A 14,145-nucleotide genomic window follows, 5' to 3' on the forward strand; every position below is an offset into this window, starting at 1 on the left:
CTCTGCCTGTGTCTGCCTGGATAGTAAACAATTTTAGTGTCCGTCACTAAACAAAATTAGATACAACTCATTTCAACTTTTGCGCTCCGTGCGAAAAACAATAAACATATGACCAAAAAACGAAAAAAAACGAACAAAAAAACTGTAAACAGCCACAAGAAATACTTGATGTACAAATACATAATTATTGGACAAAGGCGCAGTCGCAACTGATACAATAGATAATGACTAAAAACTGCTCTCATATTTAACTAGAGAACTGAGGCCTCTTCACATTATGTTGCTTTTGGACCCAAATATTGACGCTGATTAAACAGCAATTAAGTTTTGCTCTTGAAAAGACACTTTTTTTCTTTGAGATGTTTAGAACCGAATTGAGTTTGGGAAAATAGTCAGCAAACTGTTAAGCACAACTACATAACTTGAACTGAGCTCATTTCATAAAGATCGAAGACAGAGCCATCAACTAGTTTTCGATAATGGCAGAAGACATGCTCAACTTGACCGATAGTTGAAGCTGCATGACCTGCGGCTGCGGCCCTCTGTTGAGTAAGCCAAAGTCACCGAGGCGGCGATAAGAAGCGCAACATACAATACATAAATATTCAAAATGCTGTGGAGCAAGTTTTCCGTGAGAGCCAAATTCGCCGGCCTACGTGAGTTGTGTCAACTAGACATGTAATGCTAATTTAAGAAACGTTTTTCCCCTACCAATTTTCATGAAACATTTAAGCTTCAAGTATTTTGTTGGTTAAAAGACAAAAATCAGAGCAGCCACGCGCCACACATTTAAAAAACGAAATACATAAATAAATTAAGCGAAAGAAAAATAAACATAAACGCAGCCCTAGCTTCAGTCTCAGCCTCAGCCTCAGTCTCTGCTTTAGCCTCCACCTCTCGCCCCTTTAGTTAAATCACTCCGGTTTCGTATGAAATCGACCCCAAGCTGACATCGTCACAGCTCAAGAATCGCCAAACGAAGCGAGCGAAAAGCCGACAACGGAATCGCCGAATCGGCTCACAGAAAATCGTCTTGAAATTTCGACGATGATAAACATTTGAGGCACTGCTCAGACTCAAAATCAAGAGCACAAAAGCCGAGCTCTCAGCTCAGAGTTCGTTTCCGTTCGGGTCTCAGCGAATATTTTTTTGAAACTTAGCCGCTTAAAAAGCTCTGCAACTCGTTCCGTATCTCCATACGCCGTGCATTCTTCGCAAATCGTGGATGTGCCGTGCTGTGATCATAACTCAAGGAATCCAAAAAACCTCAAAACCGACCATCCTTAAACGGATGCAATACGAACTCTTGCGTGTAGTGAAAAGTGATAAATAAAACTGACACACTTCTAAAAAAAGTGTCAGCAAAAACGAAAGAACTTTTGAGAAATAAACAACAAAGGAAGTTTCAAGTGTGCGGCAAATAAAGTTTATCCATAATCCTTAAACTCAAGTTGAGCAAATAATTAAGGTGAGAACAACAAAATGGATTTAAGTTTTTTTTTGGTTATCAAAACTGAAAATCATGATTAACGCGAAGCAACAGAATATGAAATCTGTAGTCATAAATAGTTGGTCAACACTTCCTTAAAGATTAATTTCATGAATTGTTGATATTGTAGTTCGTTATTAATATGCGAGATACTCGTAACCACTTGAATGGTTGTCTTTGATCGCACATCATACATTTCATTTTGCGGAAGTCAAAAGAGCCGAAGCTGCGTCAAGAATCTGTCGTAAATTTTGAACCATTGTTAGCAATAAAACAGAAAAAAAAAAACAAATTTAAATAAACACGATTGCCTCAATCGATCGAACTGCAAACGTCAATAGCTAACCACAATAGTTGTGAATCACCAAAAAAGAGGAAATCGAAAATCAGAGAGCACTATGGAGCGGTGATTACTCCTATCGACTATCCCCTACAAAATCGATGTCTGATCACGTACAGATAATAATAAAGAAAATAATTATGCTAGCCTTAAAAAGCAGCACAACTGACTACATCGATATGCGAGGAATCGCATAAAGTCATATAATATGCAGATTAGCGCCTGGCTTTTGATATCAAAGTTGAGGTGGTGCCTCATATCTTTATATGGGCGAATATACTTATCTATGTTCTCCATTGTTCTATGCGTTGATTCGAATTCGAATTCAATTGAATTGAATTTCTTTTGCGCGCGCTTCGTAATTATGAATGCGATGAGTACGAAATTAAATGAATATTGATGCCACGCACTATTCATATGCTCCGCCTACTCAAATCAGTTCCTACCTATCAAGAATATAGTTGAAGTGTGTATGTGCTTGTGAAATCCCTCCAAAGTCACGTTCCACTCCCAGTTCGAGTCAGATTTTTATTATGCGGCCAGTGTCGTTGGCTGCGTGCGCTTTGCGAATCGATCAATGGACGAGAATGTGAATGTGAATGTGAATGTAGATATGTGTCCAGCTTAGACACATTTACTGCTTCAGCACACCGATAGAAAGAGACACTCTCGCACTCATTAGATTTATTGTTATTATTATATTCATTCGGTTCGTCGCGGTCTGTGACGTGCTTGGTTGCCGGGCACCGATCAGAGTCGAATCTTCATCGTGGCCATCGCTTCTAACGCCACCGCATCAGCCCAAAAAAACCCCAACTTTTAAAGCCCCAACTTTGCTGCCAAAAACCTCTGGCAAAAGGTTGATGGCAACCTTCAGCTTTCAGGTGGCTAGCTGAGCAAAACTTGTTGCCATTCAAAAGAACCTTGATTTCACAGCATAGACGAGTATCTGAAAAGATTTCGTCTATATGTATTTTAAGATTCTTAGCAAAAGCAGTTCTATGCATAATTTGTTATTTCTATTCAGTTTTTGTCTGTTACTTAACTATGCTAATACACCGATTGGGTTCTTTCTGCTAAGGATGATTGCTTACCATACTATGTCTCATCGCAGATAACTTGACTTGAACTTGACGATTGGCATTAAATTTTCGATTGACGAGAAACGTGTTTGATATATGCGATCAAGCGCGTGGCAATGGCAACACCCAGAATTATTTTAGCATATGTTGGGGGGGACTTTAATCCGCAGCTAGTCTAACTATTTTGTTTTTAATTTCTCTTTCACGTAATTAGCATAACTTCTGTTACTTATGCAATTGTTATTTGGGCTGTGCGATTTATTTATTGGACTCATTAATTAGACTCAATTGAATTTGTCTGTGGCAAAGTTGGAGGTAATTCAAAGTGGTGTGTTTTTAATTGATCCGAATTCGATGTGCGCATTTTCGGCATTTTGAATAAGTAATGTATGTATATTTAATGCAAAGTTGAAATAGATTTCAATGTCAAGGGTTTGGCAAATTAGATTAAAACGTATCGTTGACTCGAGCCTGAGCTCTCTAGCACACCTGTAATTCCATTCTCGATTAATCTTTGCTTTCGGCTGTGGTTGCCAACTTGACATTGAACCGTGCCACAGCACAAGTTATTGACTTGAAATACATGCACGAAGCTGAGCAAGAAACATACACTATACAAAATACGAAATACGAAAAATTCTCAACAACCAATAAGAATACTTTTGTTTATATCAATAAACAACATGCATATGTTATGAGGTCAACCGGTTGTCGATTCTAAAGAAGCCAACATCCAAACAACAATTTGCCTGTCCCAGGCCCCCAGCAAACTATCAGACACACAGGCAGGCAAGCAGTTGGTTTGTTGCCCATTTAGCCAGTTTGCCAAATCGAAAAGCTTCTCATGAACACGCGCTTTATAGTGAGAACAAGTTGTTTGGCCTGCTGCTGAGTTGTTGCACTGGTAAGTGCAATTACCAAAGAGACGGCAGACGTAACACACAAATTCACACATGGCCAATGCCAGCATGCAAGTCATTAATTTTTAAACGCTTCGGCTTTTGGTTGCAATAACAGTTGCATCTTCATCAGCCAACGTCAGCGAGTGTGCAGCGAAGCGAAGCAAAGCAATGCAAACAAAACGAAAACAATTAACTACAATGTACGGCGTCAAGGTGTCGCATATCAAAGCGCGCGGGCCACGCTGCGTATGCGTAATGCACATTGTTCAATTCAAATGCATGAGCTCTAATTTATTTCACTCCCAGATAAACGTATGTACATGAGTTTGATTATATACATACAAAAACTTAGCATATTACATTTCTACTTTATTCTATAACTATTAAAATGATATGCAAAATATTTGATTTTGTTGATGCCAAAAGCGATTATTGATTGCTTATTGGAATTGGACAGAATTGTGCTTATTGAATCAATTTGTTGTTGTTGTTTTTTTTTTGGTGTTGCTCTTTGTTTTCGTTTCGTTTTGAGTCGATTACCTGCGACTTCCGCTTAGGTGTCTGTTTTGTTTTTTGTTGTTTCGGATTTCGAGTAGCTGAAGTAGCTCAACTAAATTTGCTGAAGGTCGTTGGTAATGAGGCGACTGTGACTGGCATCAGCTCTTCAAGTCGATCCGTAATTAGCCCGTGCAGCTGTTGGGGGAGATGTCAGGCCATGTTTGAAGAAAGCCCCAGCAGCAGCAGCAGCAGCAGCAGCAGGTACATAGTTGGCTGCATGACGAGCATATGAAATGAGCCGCGATTTGCATCTGAAAAAGCTGCACATAATTGAGCAGTCAAAGCTTTGAGACGAGCTGCTGACAGGCAATTAATAAGGAAGCGTCAAATGCGTCAACTATGGACATGCTTCATTTCAATTCCGTAAACATAAATTTGTGAATATACAACAGACTTATTTACGATCTCGTATGCGATCTTTTGCAGATGGCACCGAATATAATAGGCAGCACCTTTATATTGGCCGAGACAGCCATTTCTGATGCCAACAACAACAAGATGTCGTCGACGGGCGCACCTGTTGCGACTGCCAAGCAAGCCCCAGCCCCACCGCCAGCCAAGAAGCTGATGCCAGTGGCAGCTGCCGCTCCGGCAACGGAGGCAAAGAAAGCAGCCACACCAGAGCCATTCAAAACGCAGATTGTGTGGCACAATGTGGTGTTGTTCATCATCTTGCACTCGACTGCATTGTATGGCCTCTTTTTAATCTTTGCCGAGAACGCCTATCTGGAGATTATCCCCAGTAAGATAACAGTGCTCAGAGAGAGTGTAAATCCGTATGATGTTGATTTGTCATTTCCCATTTTCAGTATACTTTACCTCGGTCTTGGGCGGCCTGGGCATTACGGCTGGCGCTCATCGTCTCTGGTCGCACAAGGCGTACAAGGCAAGGCTGCCACTGCGCATCTTCCTCATGCTGTGCCAGTCGCTGGCCTTCCAGAACAGCATCTGGGAGTGGACTCGCGATCATCGTGTGCACCACAAGTTCACCGACACACACGCCGATCCCCACAACTCGCGTCGCGGCTTCTTCTTCGCCCACATGGGTTGGTTGTTGTGCAAGAAGCATCCCGATGTTGGAGGCAAGGGCAAACAGATTGACATGTCCGACATTGAAGCCGATCCCGTTGTAAGGTTCCAGAAGAAGTAAGTTCAAATATTGAAAGCATTTGTAAATTGAAATATTAATATTTTCTCCTTCAGATACTACTTCGTGGTGATGCCCATCTGCTGCTTCGTTGTGCCCATGATGATCCCTTACTACTTCATGGGCACCTCTTTGAAGGTGTGCTTCTTCACCTGCTCCATGCTGCGCTATTGCCTCAGTCTGCACGCCACTTGGCTGGTGAACAGCGCCGCTCACTTTTACGGCATGAAACCCTACGATATGTCTATTAGCTCCTCCAACTCCAAGTGGGTGGCAAACCTCACTCTCGGCGAAGGCTGGCATAACTATCACCATGTCTTCCCCTGGGACTACAAGGCAGCTGAGCTGGGCTCAACCTACAACGCCAACTGGACAACTGGTTTCCTCGATGCGATGGCAAAGATTGGTAAGCATTATGGAGAATATATCCACGGACAGCTTTTTAATTGACAATCTCAATTACTATGTGCAGGTCAAGCCTATGACCTGAAGTATGTTACCAAGGAGATGGTTTACAGGCGCCTCAGGCGCACTGGTGATGGCAGTCATATTGCCTCACAGCTTGATGATAACAACAACACAAACAATACTCCCACCAATGAGATGGTCGTGCATTTAGATCACGATGCGGAGGAGAACGCTGTCTGGGGCTGGGACGATAAGGATGTTTCCGAGGAAGATCGCAAGAGTGCCTCAATTATGAACAGTGATCTGCAGTGCAAACAGGATTAGACGACACGTCACGTTGCGTCTCGGTTGCGTTACCAAACTATAAATACTAAATATGCGAGCCTCTTTCTGGGTTTTAACAAAAAACATTAGGACTGCAGTATTTAAGGATACTTATGTTAAATAATCGCATCACATGGCATCACACACTCGATTATCTGGTATATGGTATATGGCGAAAATTAATTCATACTTCTACATATAATTGGAGAAAAATACCAAATTGAGTGTGTGAGTGTGCGTGTGAATGCTATTAACCGATATGTTGATGGGGTAGTTGATGGCGCATCGAGGGCAAATCAAAATGTTAAATGGCTTCAATTCCAAAAAGTAAATTTTATATTCGAGACAAGTGCAAATTGGTGTGCAAGCAACAAGTTTTCCAGTGAGCACTCTTACACAAAAAATATAATTTTAATACTACCGCGTAACAAAAATATCATACAATATTGGACAACTTAAGAGCGCCCGTAAAAAAAAAAACAAAAACTATGTAACATATGTTATAACGACGCAAGAGGTTCTAGATATAAATACCATAATCTATGGATAAATTTTAAGTGACGCAAAGCTTAAAATTGTGTAAATTGTTTATTGTTAGTTATTAGGTGTGTAGGATATTCAGCTATAAGTCTACTGTATCTATAATCACAAAATTGTATAAACAACAAAATCAGAAAAAAACTCGCTAAAATTCCAAAAAATATACATATGCATTATGTTTTGTTACGGGATTTAGGCGGATGCGCAAAAATGGAATAAAATGTTTCCTAATCAATGCAAAATATTCACGAGTTTATTTATTCGATTGCAGCGGTCAAGAATGGAAAGTTTTCAATATTCCACTTATCAATGCCCTCGCTAATACATTTTAAAATATGTTCTAATCATTAATCAGCCAAGTGTCGCATATAATTTTCTCAATACGAGTCTTACTTGCTTCAATAGCTCAATTTGTCGCTTCTTAAGCCTCACGTTTGGGAAGTACCGACAAAGCGTGCCACCGCATCTTATTTGAAACTAGTTATCGCAAAAAAAATATTGCTTCAGAGTCACACGGTCGAAAAGGAAACACAAAGAAAAATAGCTCACTTAATAAGCTTTGCTTGAGAAATGTCAACTAAAGAATCGTGCTTATGCTCTATTCGATTTTTCGACTTCTTTTATTTTTAGAGTTGACGCATAATTATTTACATGCCTTTTGAATTTCAAATACGATTTATTTTCTATATATTTAAAGGGCTTTTTTCTTTATGTAAAATGCTAATTGTTCTATTTTTAAATGATTTAACAAAAACCATTTCGGAATTAATAATGTAAATTCTGTAATTTAGACTTGCAAATTTTCGAGCATATTTCTCAATTGAAATTCTGTTGAACTAGAGTCAGAATGGTTTGCGAAACTGAAACTTTTGATTAGCAATTATAATATAACAGATCGAGAGATCGAATAAAAGGTCGATGTCAATTTAGTCGTTGCTCATTTTTTAAATTCCGCCATACTGAACATTAAAATTTAAATTTATAATTCTTTTATGGGTTTCTATGCTGACACTAATTGGTAAACAAATGGTTTGAAGTAAGAGACAGTCTTTATTTAGGGAAGTATTGGAGATGTACACAGGTTGAGGAAATCATTAATGAAAACCATCGGACCCATACCCATAGCTAATGTGTTGTGGCTGATTGGCAGCGGTGGCGGAGGCGGAAGCATAGGCGTAGAGCATGGCGGCCAGAAAGGCGCCATTGTTCATGAACAGCGACAAAATGGTGGCCATCTTCAGCGTGGGCAGAATGAAGGGCAGCAGACTGCCGAGCAGAATAATGGGCAGCACTAAAATGGGCACTGCCACTTGAAGCATTGTCATCTTATACGATTGCTTCTTCTTGCGCTTGTTGAGCATTCCACCGCCTCCAGCACTGTCTCCGCCATGCACAGCTCCCAAGCCTTGTTGCTTGGAGTCGCCCTCCGCTTCCGGTTCGTAGTTCTCAACGCTGGCGCTGGTGCCGGTGCCGCTGGGTGCTCCCGACATGGACGGAAGATTCATTAGAGTCAGTTGCATCTCTTCCGTATCTCGTCGTCGAGCACGTCCCATTCGAGATTTCATAGCTATAAGCAGACAATGAAAGAGAGTTTCATCTTCAACTATTGAAACTTACCTTTCTTTAGCGTAAACTTCAGCTTGTTCTCCTTGCTGGGTACAATTTTTACCAGCATGCCGGGCAAGAAGTGTAGCTTAATGTCGCGATGCTTGAAGAAGCGTTGGAAATTCTTCACCAGTCGCTGATTCAACTCCTTCTCAGACATCTGTCGATATTTCTCGCCTATCAAGCTGCCAAGCTGCGTTTCCTCGCCAAAGAACTGATCCATAAAGTCCTTTGTCAGATTTCCTGACTGCGGCAACTGTTTGCGTTCCTCCAATTTTTGCAGCACAAAGAGTTTCGTGCAGCGCAGCATGCTGAACTCACTGAGACATTCATAAATGCGCATGGGAATCGTTGAGCCGTATTTTCGTGTCACGCAGCTTTTGTTCGTGTCATCACAGTATTTAAATGCGCGCTGCAAAGTATGCAATGAAAAATTAACAAAATGAATATGTCAAATGAAGATGAGCACGATCGTTGACATTTCTTTAAATTTGAATTGCAATGAATTAAGGAATTTATTTAATGAATTGCATTTTTAAACTTTGTTTGTCTATAAGTTTTTTTTTTACCGAATCTAGAGCATTTGTTAAGCAAAGTCCTAGCAGGACATAAACCGCAAAGAGTGTACAGCGCATTTCTATTTTGATATGTTAGTAATTATATTTGTGTGTTTGCCAACTATTTTGGTCTCGATTTCTGCACGACTGCACGAGAGCAGCAACAGCGACAAACTGAATGCAGCACCAGCAGAGATCAAAGCATCAGCCACCATCCTGGCCAACACTTTTTCTCGACAGTCACACACTGGCTGCGCTGCTCTTTTCTTAGCCGCTTTCGGCCAACTGGTTTGCAGAGCAACATGCAGCAAGCAACAGCATCTTGGTGGTCACTTAGATTTAGCTTAGCGGGTCAAATGTGGCGGTGCTCTCGATGTCTGTGCTCCATTTGCTTGACTTATGGCCAACCCATTTTTTGCTGGCCGTGAAATTCAATAAGTTATTCAATGACACCATTCAAAACATGGGGATTATCGCATAATTTTAGCGCTAGATTCTAGATAAGCTGTTAACGCTTATCGCTTTTGCTTTCTGAGCACTATTTGTCCACACTTAGTTAGCCATGTTATCGCTATTTACATACACACTCATGTGTATTAGCGATATGTCAATGAGACATCAGCGGCGACAACATATTAGAAACTTTTGCAAGTGCAGCAAAACTTAAATTGGCCGCAAAGTGGAACAATTGAAGCCGGACTTAAACTGGTTGACGCGACGTCATTTAGACTCGCTTTAATTAACCGACAGCCAATCAAGTGAGAGTTCATATTTAATTAGTTTGCCAACCATAATGAGATCTAAGTAAGTAAGTAAGTGAGTGAGTGAGTACTGCCTACAATCGATTGTGATCGATAGAGAAATTCATAGTAGCGAATCAATATTTTCATTTTTCTGTATTTGACTAAGTGCCGCCGACCCATTTTATAGCAGAGACAACGACGATAGACTTTCTTTACATGCTTTGGAGCACGTTGCACGTTTCCAAAGCTGGAATTGCGGCGGGCGGCGGAAGAGCAATCGAAAGAACCGTAAATCGTGTGTACGGATCTGAGTTGCATACCAAATGAGACGCAGCAGCTGCGGATGGTGAGCAAATAAATTTCACTTTTCATTGGGCGACGCGAAAGAGGTAGAAATAAATTATTGATCGATGCATTAAATAATTTACTTGTAAATAAATAAGTTCAGTATAAATAAATAAATAATTTAAACTAGTCTTAAATTATTATTTGGTTGCATGCTCGCTGAGGTATAATTAGGCCTGCTACCAGCTCGAGCTTCGAGTTCCTCTTACCACTCCTTCTCCAGCCACACAGGCTGCTGTGTGTGCGAATGGGAGTAGACAACGGGAACGGGAGCCGGAGCAGCCGCATAGGCGGCCGCGGCATGCACGGGCAGAGCTCGGGACAGCATCTGGCCGATGGCCAGCACCAAGAGGATGACACCAACGCCCAGACCCTTCATGGAGACAACCGTCAAGGCAGCCAGCAAAGTGGTAATCACACCTACAACAAAGGCGCCGGGCACCAAGGCAAAGCTAATGCGGCGCATGAAATGATGACCGAAAGTGCGGCTCTCTGAATAAAATAATAAACAAAAAATATACTTAGTTGTAGTCACTGAAATCTGAAACCTTTTTCTACTAACCAGCCAGATCTGCATCGGCTTCGGTGTTGGAGTTGTTGCTCGCCTGCTGCTGGCACAAAACCAAATCACAGAGCAAACAGAGTCCGAAAAGGGCAAAGATGAGTTTCTGATTGGCAGCCATTGTAGAATTTGTTTCGTTTGTAATCCTGCTTCGTTGGGTTTAATCCGTTTTGGTGATTCGGTTGTTTGTGTGTACTGCACCAGCACTGTTTGACAATTGAATGTGCTGCTCAGCGCGGCATTGGCTTTTATCAGGGCTCACTCTAACAAGCAGCTATTGGTCAGCTACTTGAAATTCGACAGCCGGACGTCGCACGAAACGTGCGCCAAAACAAGCGAATCGTGCCACAGCCATGAGGAATGCTACCGCTTCTTTACACCAGAGTCGCGATGCCCAATCTTCTTCGTTTTTGAATATGCATAAAGTAAAGTTCGTCATTACACATTTTCACCGTCGCCCCGCGGTGGCGACTCGCGCTGCCCTTTAAGGGGCAGCACAGCCCCAAACACTTTTGGCCTGCCTTTTCCACTTTGTTGCACTTGGTCTTGGGCATTCGACTTGGGCATTCTTTCACGACGCGTGCCTATATATTGAGGGCAGATTCACCCCGCCTCTGTGCCATTGCCGTCTCCATTCGCTTTCATTTTTGTCGCTAGCCCATAATGATTTATCAGCCGGCTGCAGACGAAACAACGAGTAATTGACAATGGGCCAAAGCATATTAATGTCGTCAACTATGTAACGGACACTCATTGATAAATATGACTACAATGCGAGTCCAAGCTTGCATTCACTTTCATTACATTGCGCTAAGCCCTAACAAGTTAAATGAGTTCTGAGGTCTAACGTTGTTAACGGAGGTGAGAGCCGATAGTTACGGTACTAACAATTGTAATTTGCAAATAGTTTTGTAGCTTAATGATCATTTTGTCTGATTGCTTTTTATACCAACATATATATAATCTCTTCTTGAGACATTGGGATTATTCATATTATTTTGTATAAGTCAGATACTTTTGCAATTAACATAATGATCTTTTGTCTTATAATAAAGTATTCTATTTTTAGATACTTACACTTCGAGTATTCAGTTACTTTTAAATATAACATATTTTTTTTATTTTTAACTTCTCATTCCTCTCGATGCATTCGTTTTGACTTTGCTGGACTCATTGCATCTAATCATACTTCATTTATATTTTGTTATTACTATTATAATCTCCTGATTGTCAGTAAGTCAGTACGTCAGAAATAAGCAACTTTTAAACATGATCATCTCGAGCCAGGGTATCTCCTAGTCTACAAGATTACCATTACTTCTAGTTTTATCTCCCAGGGTATCTCCCATCCAGAACTCTCCATCGATGCGCATTTGAACATTGCACCGCAAATTTCAAGGAATCTAATTAAAACGGGTCCGAGTTGGTTTCAGTTATGTGAAAGTCGTTAGATGAAAGACCAAAAATGTTAAGCGGATTTTTCGCACTGCCATTTGCAAAGACAGAATTTACTTTCTAGCCTGGATTTCAAATATACAGTTGAAGTCTCAATAAACCATACGCCCGCTCTAAAAGCAGCAAGCAGGCGAGCAATCAAGTTGAGTGCGATCGCAAAGTAATTCTGTCAACAACTTTCTCATGCTATCGCCGTCAGAGCTAATTGTCTCAAGAATCGAACGAGCACAGGTCTGCACAGACTGCACCAGATCAGACTACTTAGCGATTCCATATATATTATTTATGGCAAATAGCCTTTAGCTGAAGTGTGAAGCGACGGGAGAGGAGTATGAGGACGGGGAAAGAGGAGGCAATTACAGCTAAAAGAAATCAATGAGAAGATCAATGAGAAATTGGAGGCCTACTCCAGATATTTTTCATGCTCTCGCATGCATGGCTACCAATGTTTTGACCAACAACAGCAGCAGCAACAGCTACAGCAACACCAACTGTTGGCAATTTAATTGAGGAAGATTCAGAATAGGCGCAAGAATCGTGTTTTAGCCACAGCAGCAGCAGCAGGCAACTTGTTGCAGCCAGAATGACAGCAATGCCAATCCAAGCCAGTCTGGATCTGACTGTGCCCAATTCCAATGCCAATTCCAGCAGAATGCTGCACGTTGCCCGTTGCAAGTCTCTTGGCTTTCTTTGCGGCCTCTTGTTCTTGTTCAGCGCGGAGGCTGCAACAGCAACAGCGACTGCGACAGCGACAACTGCGACGTCGACTGCAATTGGAACTGCAACAGTTGCAGCTGAGTTAATAAAATGCACATCATTCGCTGATCATGCCACATTTTGTGGCTGGCGAGCAAAGCAAACAGTTCAGTAAGCTTGAACACTGACATGCGCCAAAGATGAGTGGCCTTGTAAGATTCCTATTATTTTCTGCGCTGTGCGCAACACTGGCCCATGGCCAGGACACCACTGAAGTTTCCAACGATGACTCCGCCACGGAGGCAGCACGCGGTCTGGCCAGCAGCTACGATCCGGAGGATAAGCAATTGCTGAAGAAGAACTCACACATCTACATGGGCATCTACAAGAACTACAAAAGCACCTATCTGGGCAACAAGACGACCAACGAGTACAGGAAGCGATTGCGGAATCGTGTGAGTGCCGCTCAGTTGGCCACCAATGAGGCAACTGCCACCGAGGCTGCCGAGCAAGAGCAACAGGAGCAGGAGCAGCAGCAGCAGGAAGAGCAGGCAATCGATGATGCACTGGCGCAAGAGTTGCGTAACGAAGCCAACGCCGAGGCGCTGATGGAGGCACAAACCGATACGGCCATCTACGATGACAATGAGACGGGATCGGGCAAGAAGCGACGCAAGCGCAAACGCAAGAATCGCAATAACAACAAGCGTGGCGAAGACAACACTGAGCAGCCGGAAAGAGATGGAGAGGACATTGCAGACATACAACAATATCATGTGGGACCTGGTCTAAATGTCAGTCTGGACATGAGCAACGATATTGTGCGTGTCAAGTTGGATGGCGAAAATCTGAAAGAGATTGTTAGTGCCCATTGGCTGAGCACAGACAACAGCGAGGAAGGTAAGTTATGTTTATTCTGATTGTATGATTATATATCTAAGATATTCATTATTCTACAGGTCGCGGCAAAAAGTACGATATGATCACCAAAGTGCTGCCGCTCTTCATACTGCCCTTCCTCATCCAGTCGGCAATTGTTCCGTTTCTGGTGACCAAACTAAAGCTGTTGCTGGTCAAGTCCATACTCGTTGGCAAGCTGGCGATATTCCTCTTGATCATTTCGGCCATCAAGAACAGCAACAAAATGATGCAATCCTATGAGGTGGCACCCTCATACTGGGCCAGCGAGCCAAGCAGAAGATCCGAACTGGCGGCAGCCGCCTCATCAGCTGCCGCAGCTGCCTACAATGGCTATCGGGTGGAGGGCAAGCCAACTACTTGGGTCAATTGAGAGGCGAGTGAGTGTCTCTTTAGCTAGTTGCACAATACAAACAAAAAAGCATTGCATTAACTTAAGCTACGCGAATGTGAAATAAATCATAAACAAATCGG

The 14,145-nt window shown here is 42.1% G+C and overlaps 4 protein-coding genes across 4 annotated transcripts; 2 read left to right on the top strand and 2 right to left on the bottom strand.

Annotated features, from left to right (window-relative positions):
• The first annotated feature begins 1,184 nt into the window (after window positions 1–1,184).
• LOC132785748 (acyl-CoA Delta-9 desaturase) lies at window positions 1,185–7,034 on the top strand. Its single transcript, XM_060792012.1, has 5 exons — window positions 1,185–1,468; window positions 4,798–5,113; window positions 5,181–5,517; window positions 5,575–5,924; window positions 5,991–7,034. Exons 2-5 carry the CDS (start codon window positions 4,798–4,800, stop codon window positions 6,248–6,250), a joined length of 1,263 nt encoding a protein of 420 aa, XP_060647995.1. The 5' UTR covers window positions 1,185–1,468; the 3' UTR covers window positions 6,251–7,034.
• LOC132785749 (uncharacterized) lies at window positions 6,816–9,123 on the bottom strand. Its single transcript, XM_060792013.1, has 3 exons — window positions 8,965–9,123; window positions 8,408–8,807; window positions 6,816–8,357 (listed from the first exon to the last, which is right to left on the bottom strand). Exons 1-3 carry the CDS (start codon window positions 9,028–9,030, stop codon window positions 7,885–7,887), a joined length of 939 nt encoding a protein of 312 aa, XP_060647996.1. The 5' UTR covers window positions 9,031–9,123; the 3' UTR covers window positions 6,816–7,884.
• A 1,122-nt stretch (window positions 9,124–10,245) lies between these two features.
• Window positions 10,246–10,805, bottom strand: LOC132787169 (protein apnoia). Its single transcript, XM_060794085.1, has 2 exons — window positions 10,603–10,805; window positions 10,246–10,532 (listed from the first exon to the last, which is right to left on the bottom strand). The coding sequence occupies exons 1-2, from the start codon at window positions 10,721–10,723 to the stop codon at window positions 10,246–10,248; spliced, it is 408 nt and encodes a 135-aa protein (XP_060650068.1). The 5' UTR covers window positions 10,724–10,805.
• Window positions 10,806–12,877: 2,072 nt separating this feature from the next.
• On the top strand, window positions 12,878–14,142 carry LOC132785585 (uncharacterized). Its single transcript, XM_060791738.1, has 2 exons — window positions 12,878–13,653; window positions 13,713–14,142. Exons 1-2 carry the CDS (start codon window positions 12,954–12,956, stop codon window positions 14,042–14,044), a joined length of 1,032 nt encoding a protein of 343 aa, XP_060647721.1. The 5' UTR covers window positions 12,878–12,953; the 3' UTR covers window positions 14,045–14,142.
• The last annotated feature ends 3 nt before the right edge of the window (window positions 14,143–14,145 follow it).

The sequence above is a fragment of the Drosophila nasuta genome, chromosome 2R (genome assembly GCF_023558535.2).
Source record: "Drosophila nasuta strain 15112-1781.00 chromosome 2R, ASM2355853v1, whole genome shotgun sequence".
Classification (NCBI taxonomy): domain Eukaryota; kingdom Metazoa; phylum Arthropoda; class Insecta; order Diptera; family Drosophilidae; genus Drosophila; species Drosophila nasuta.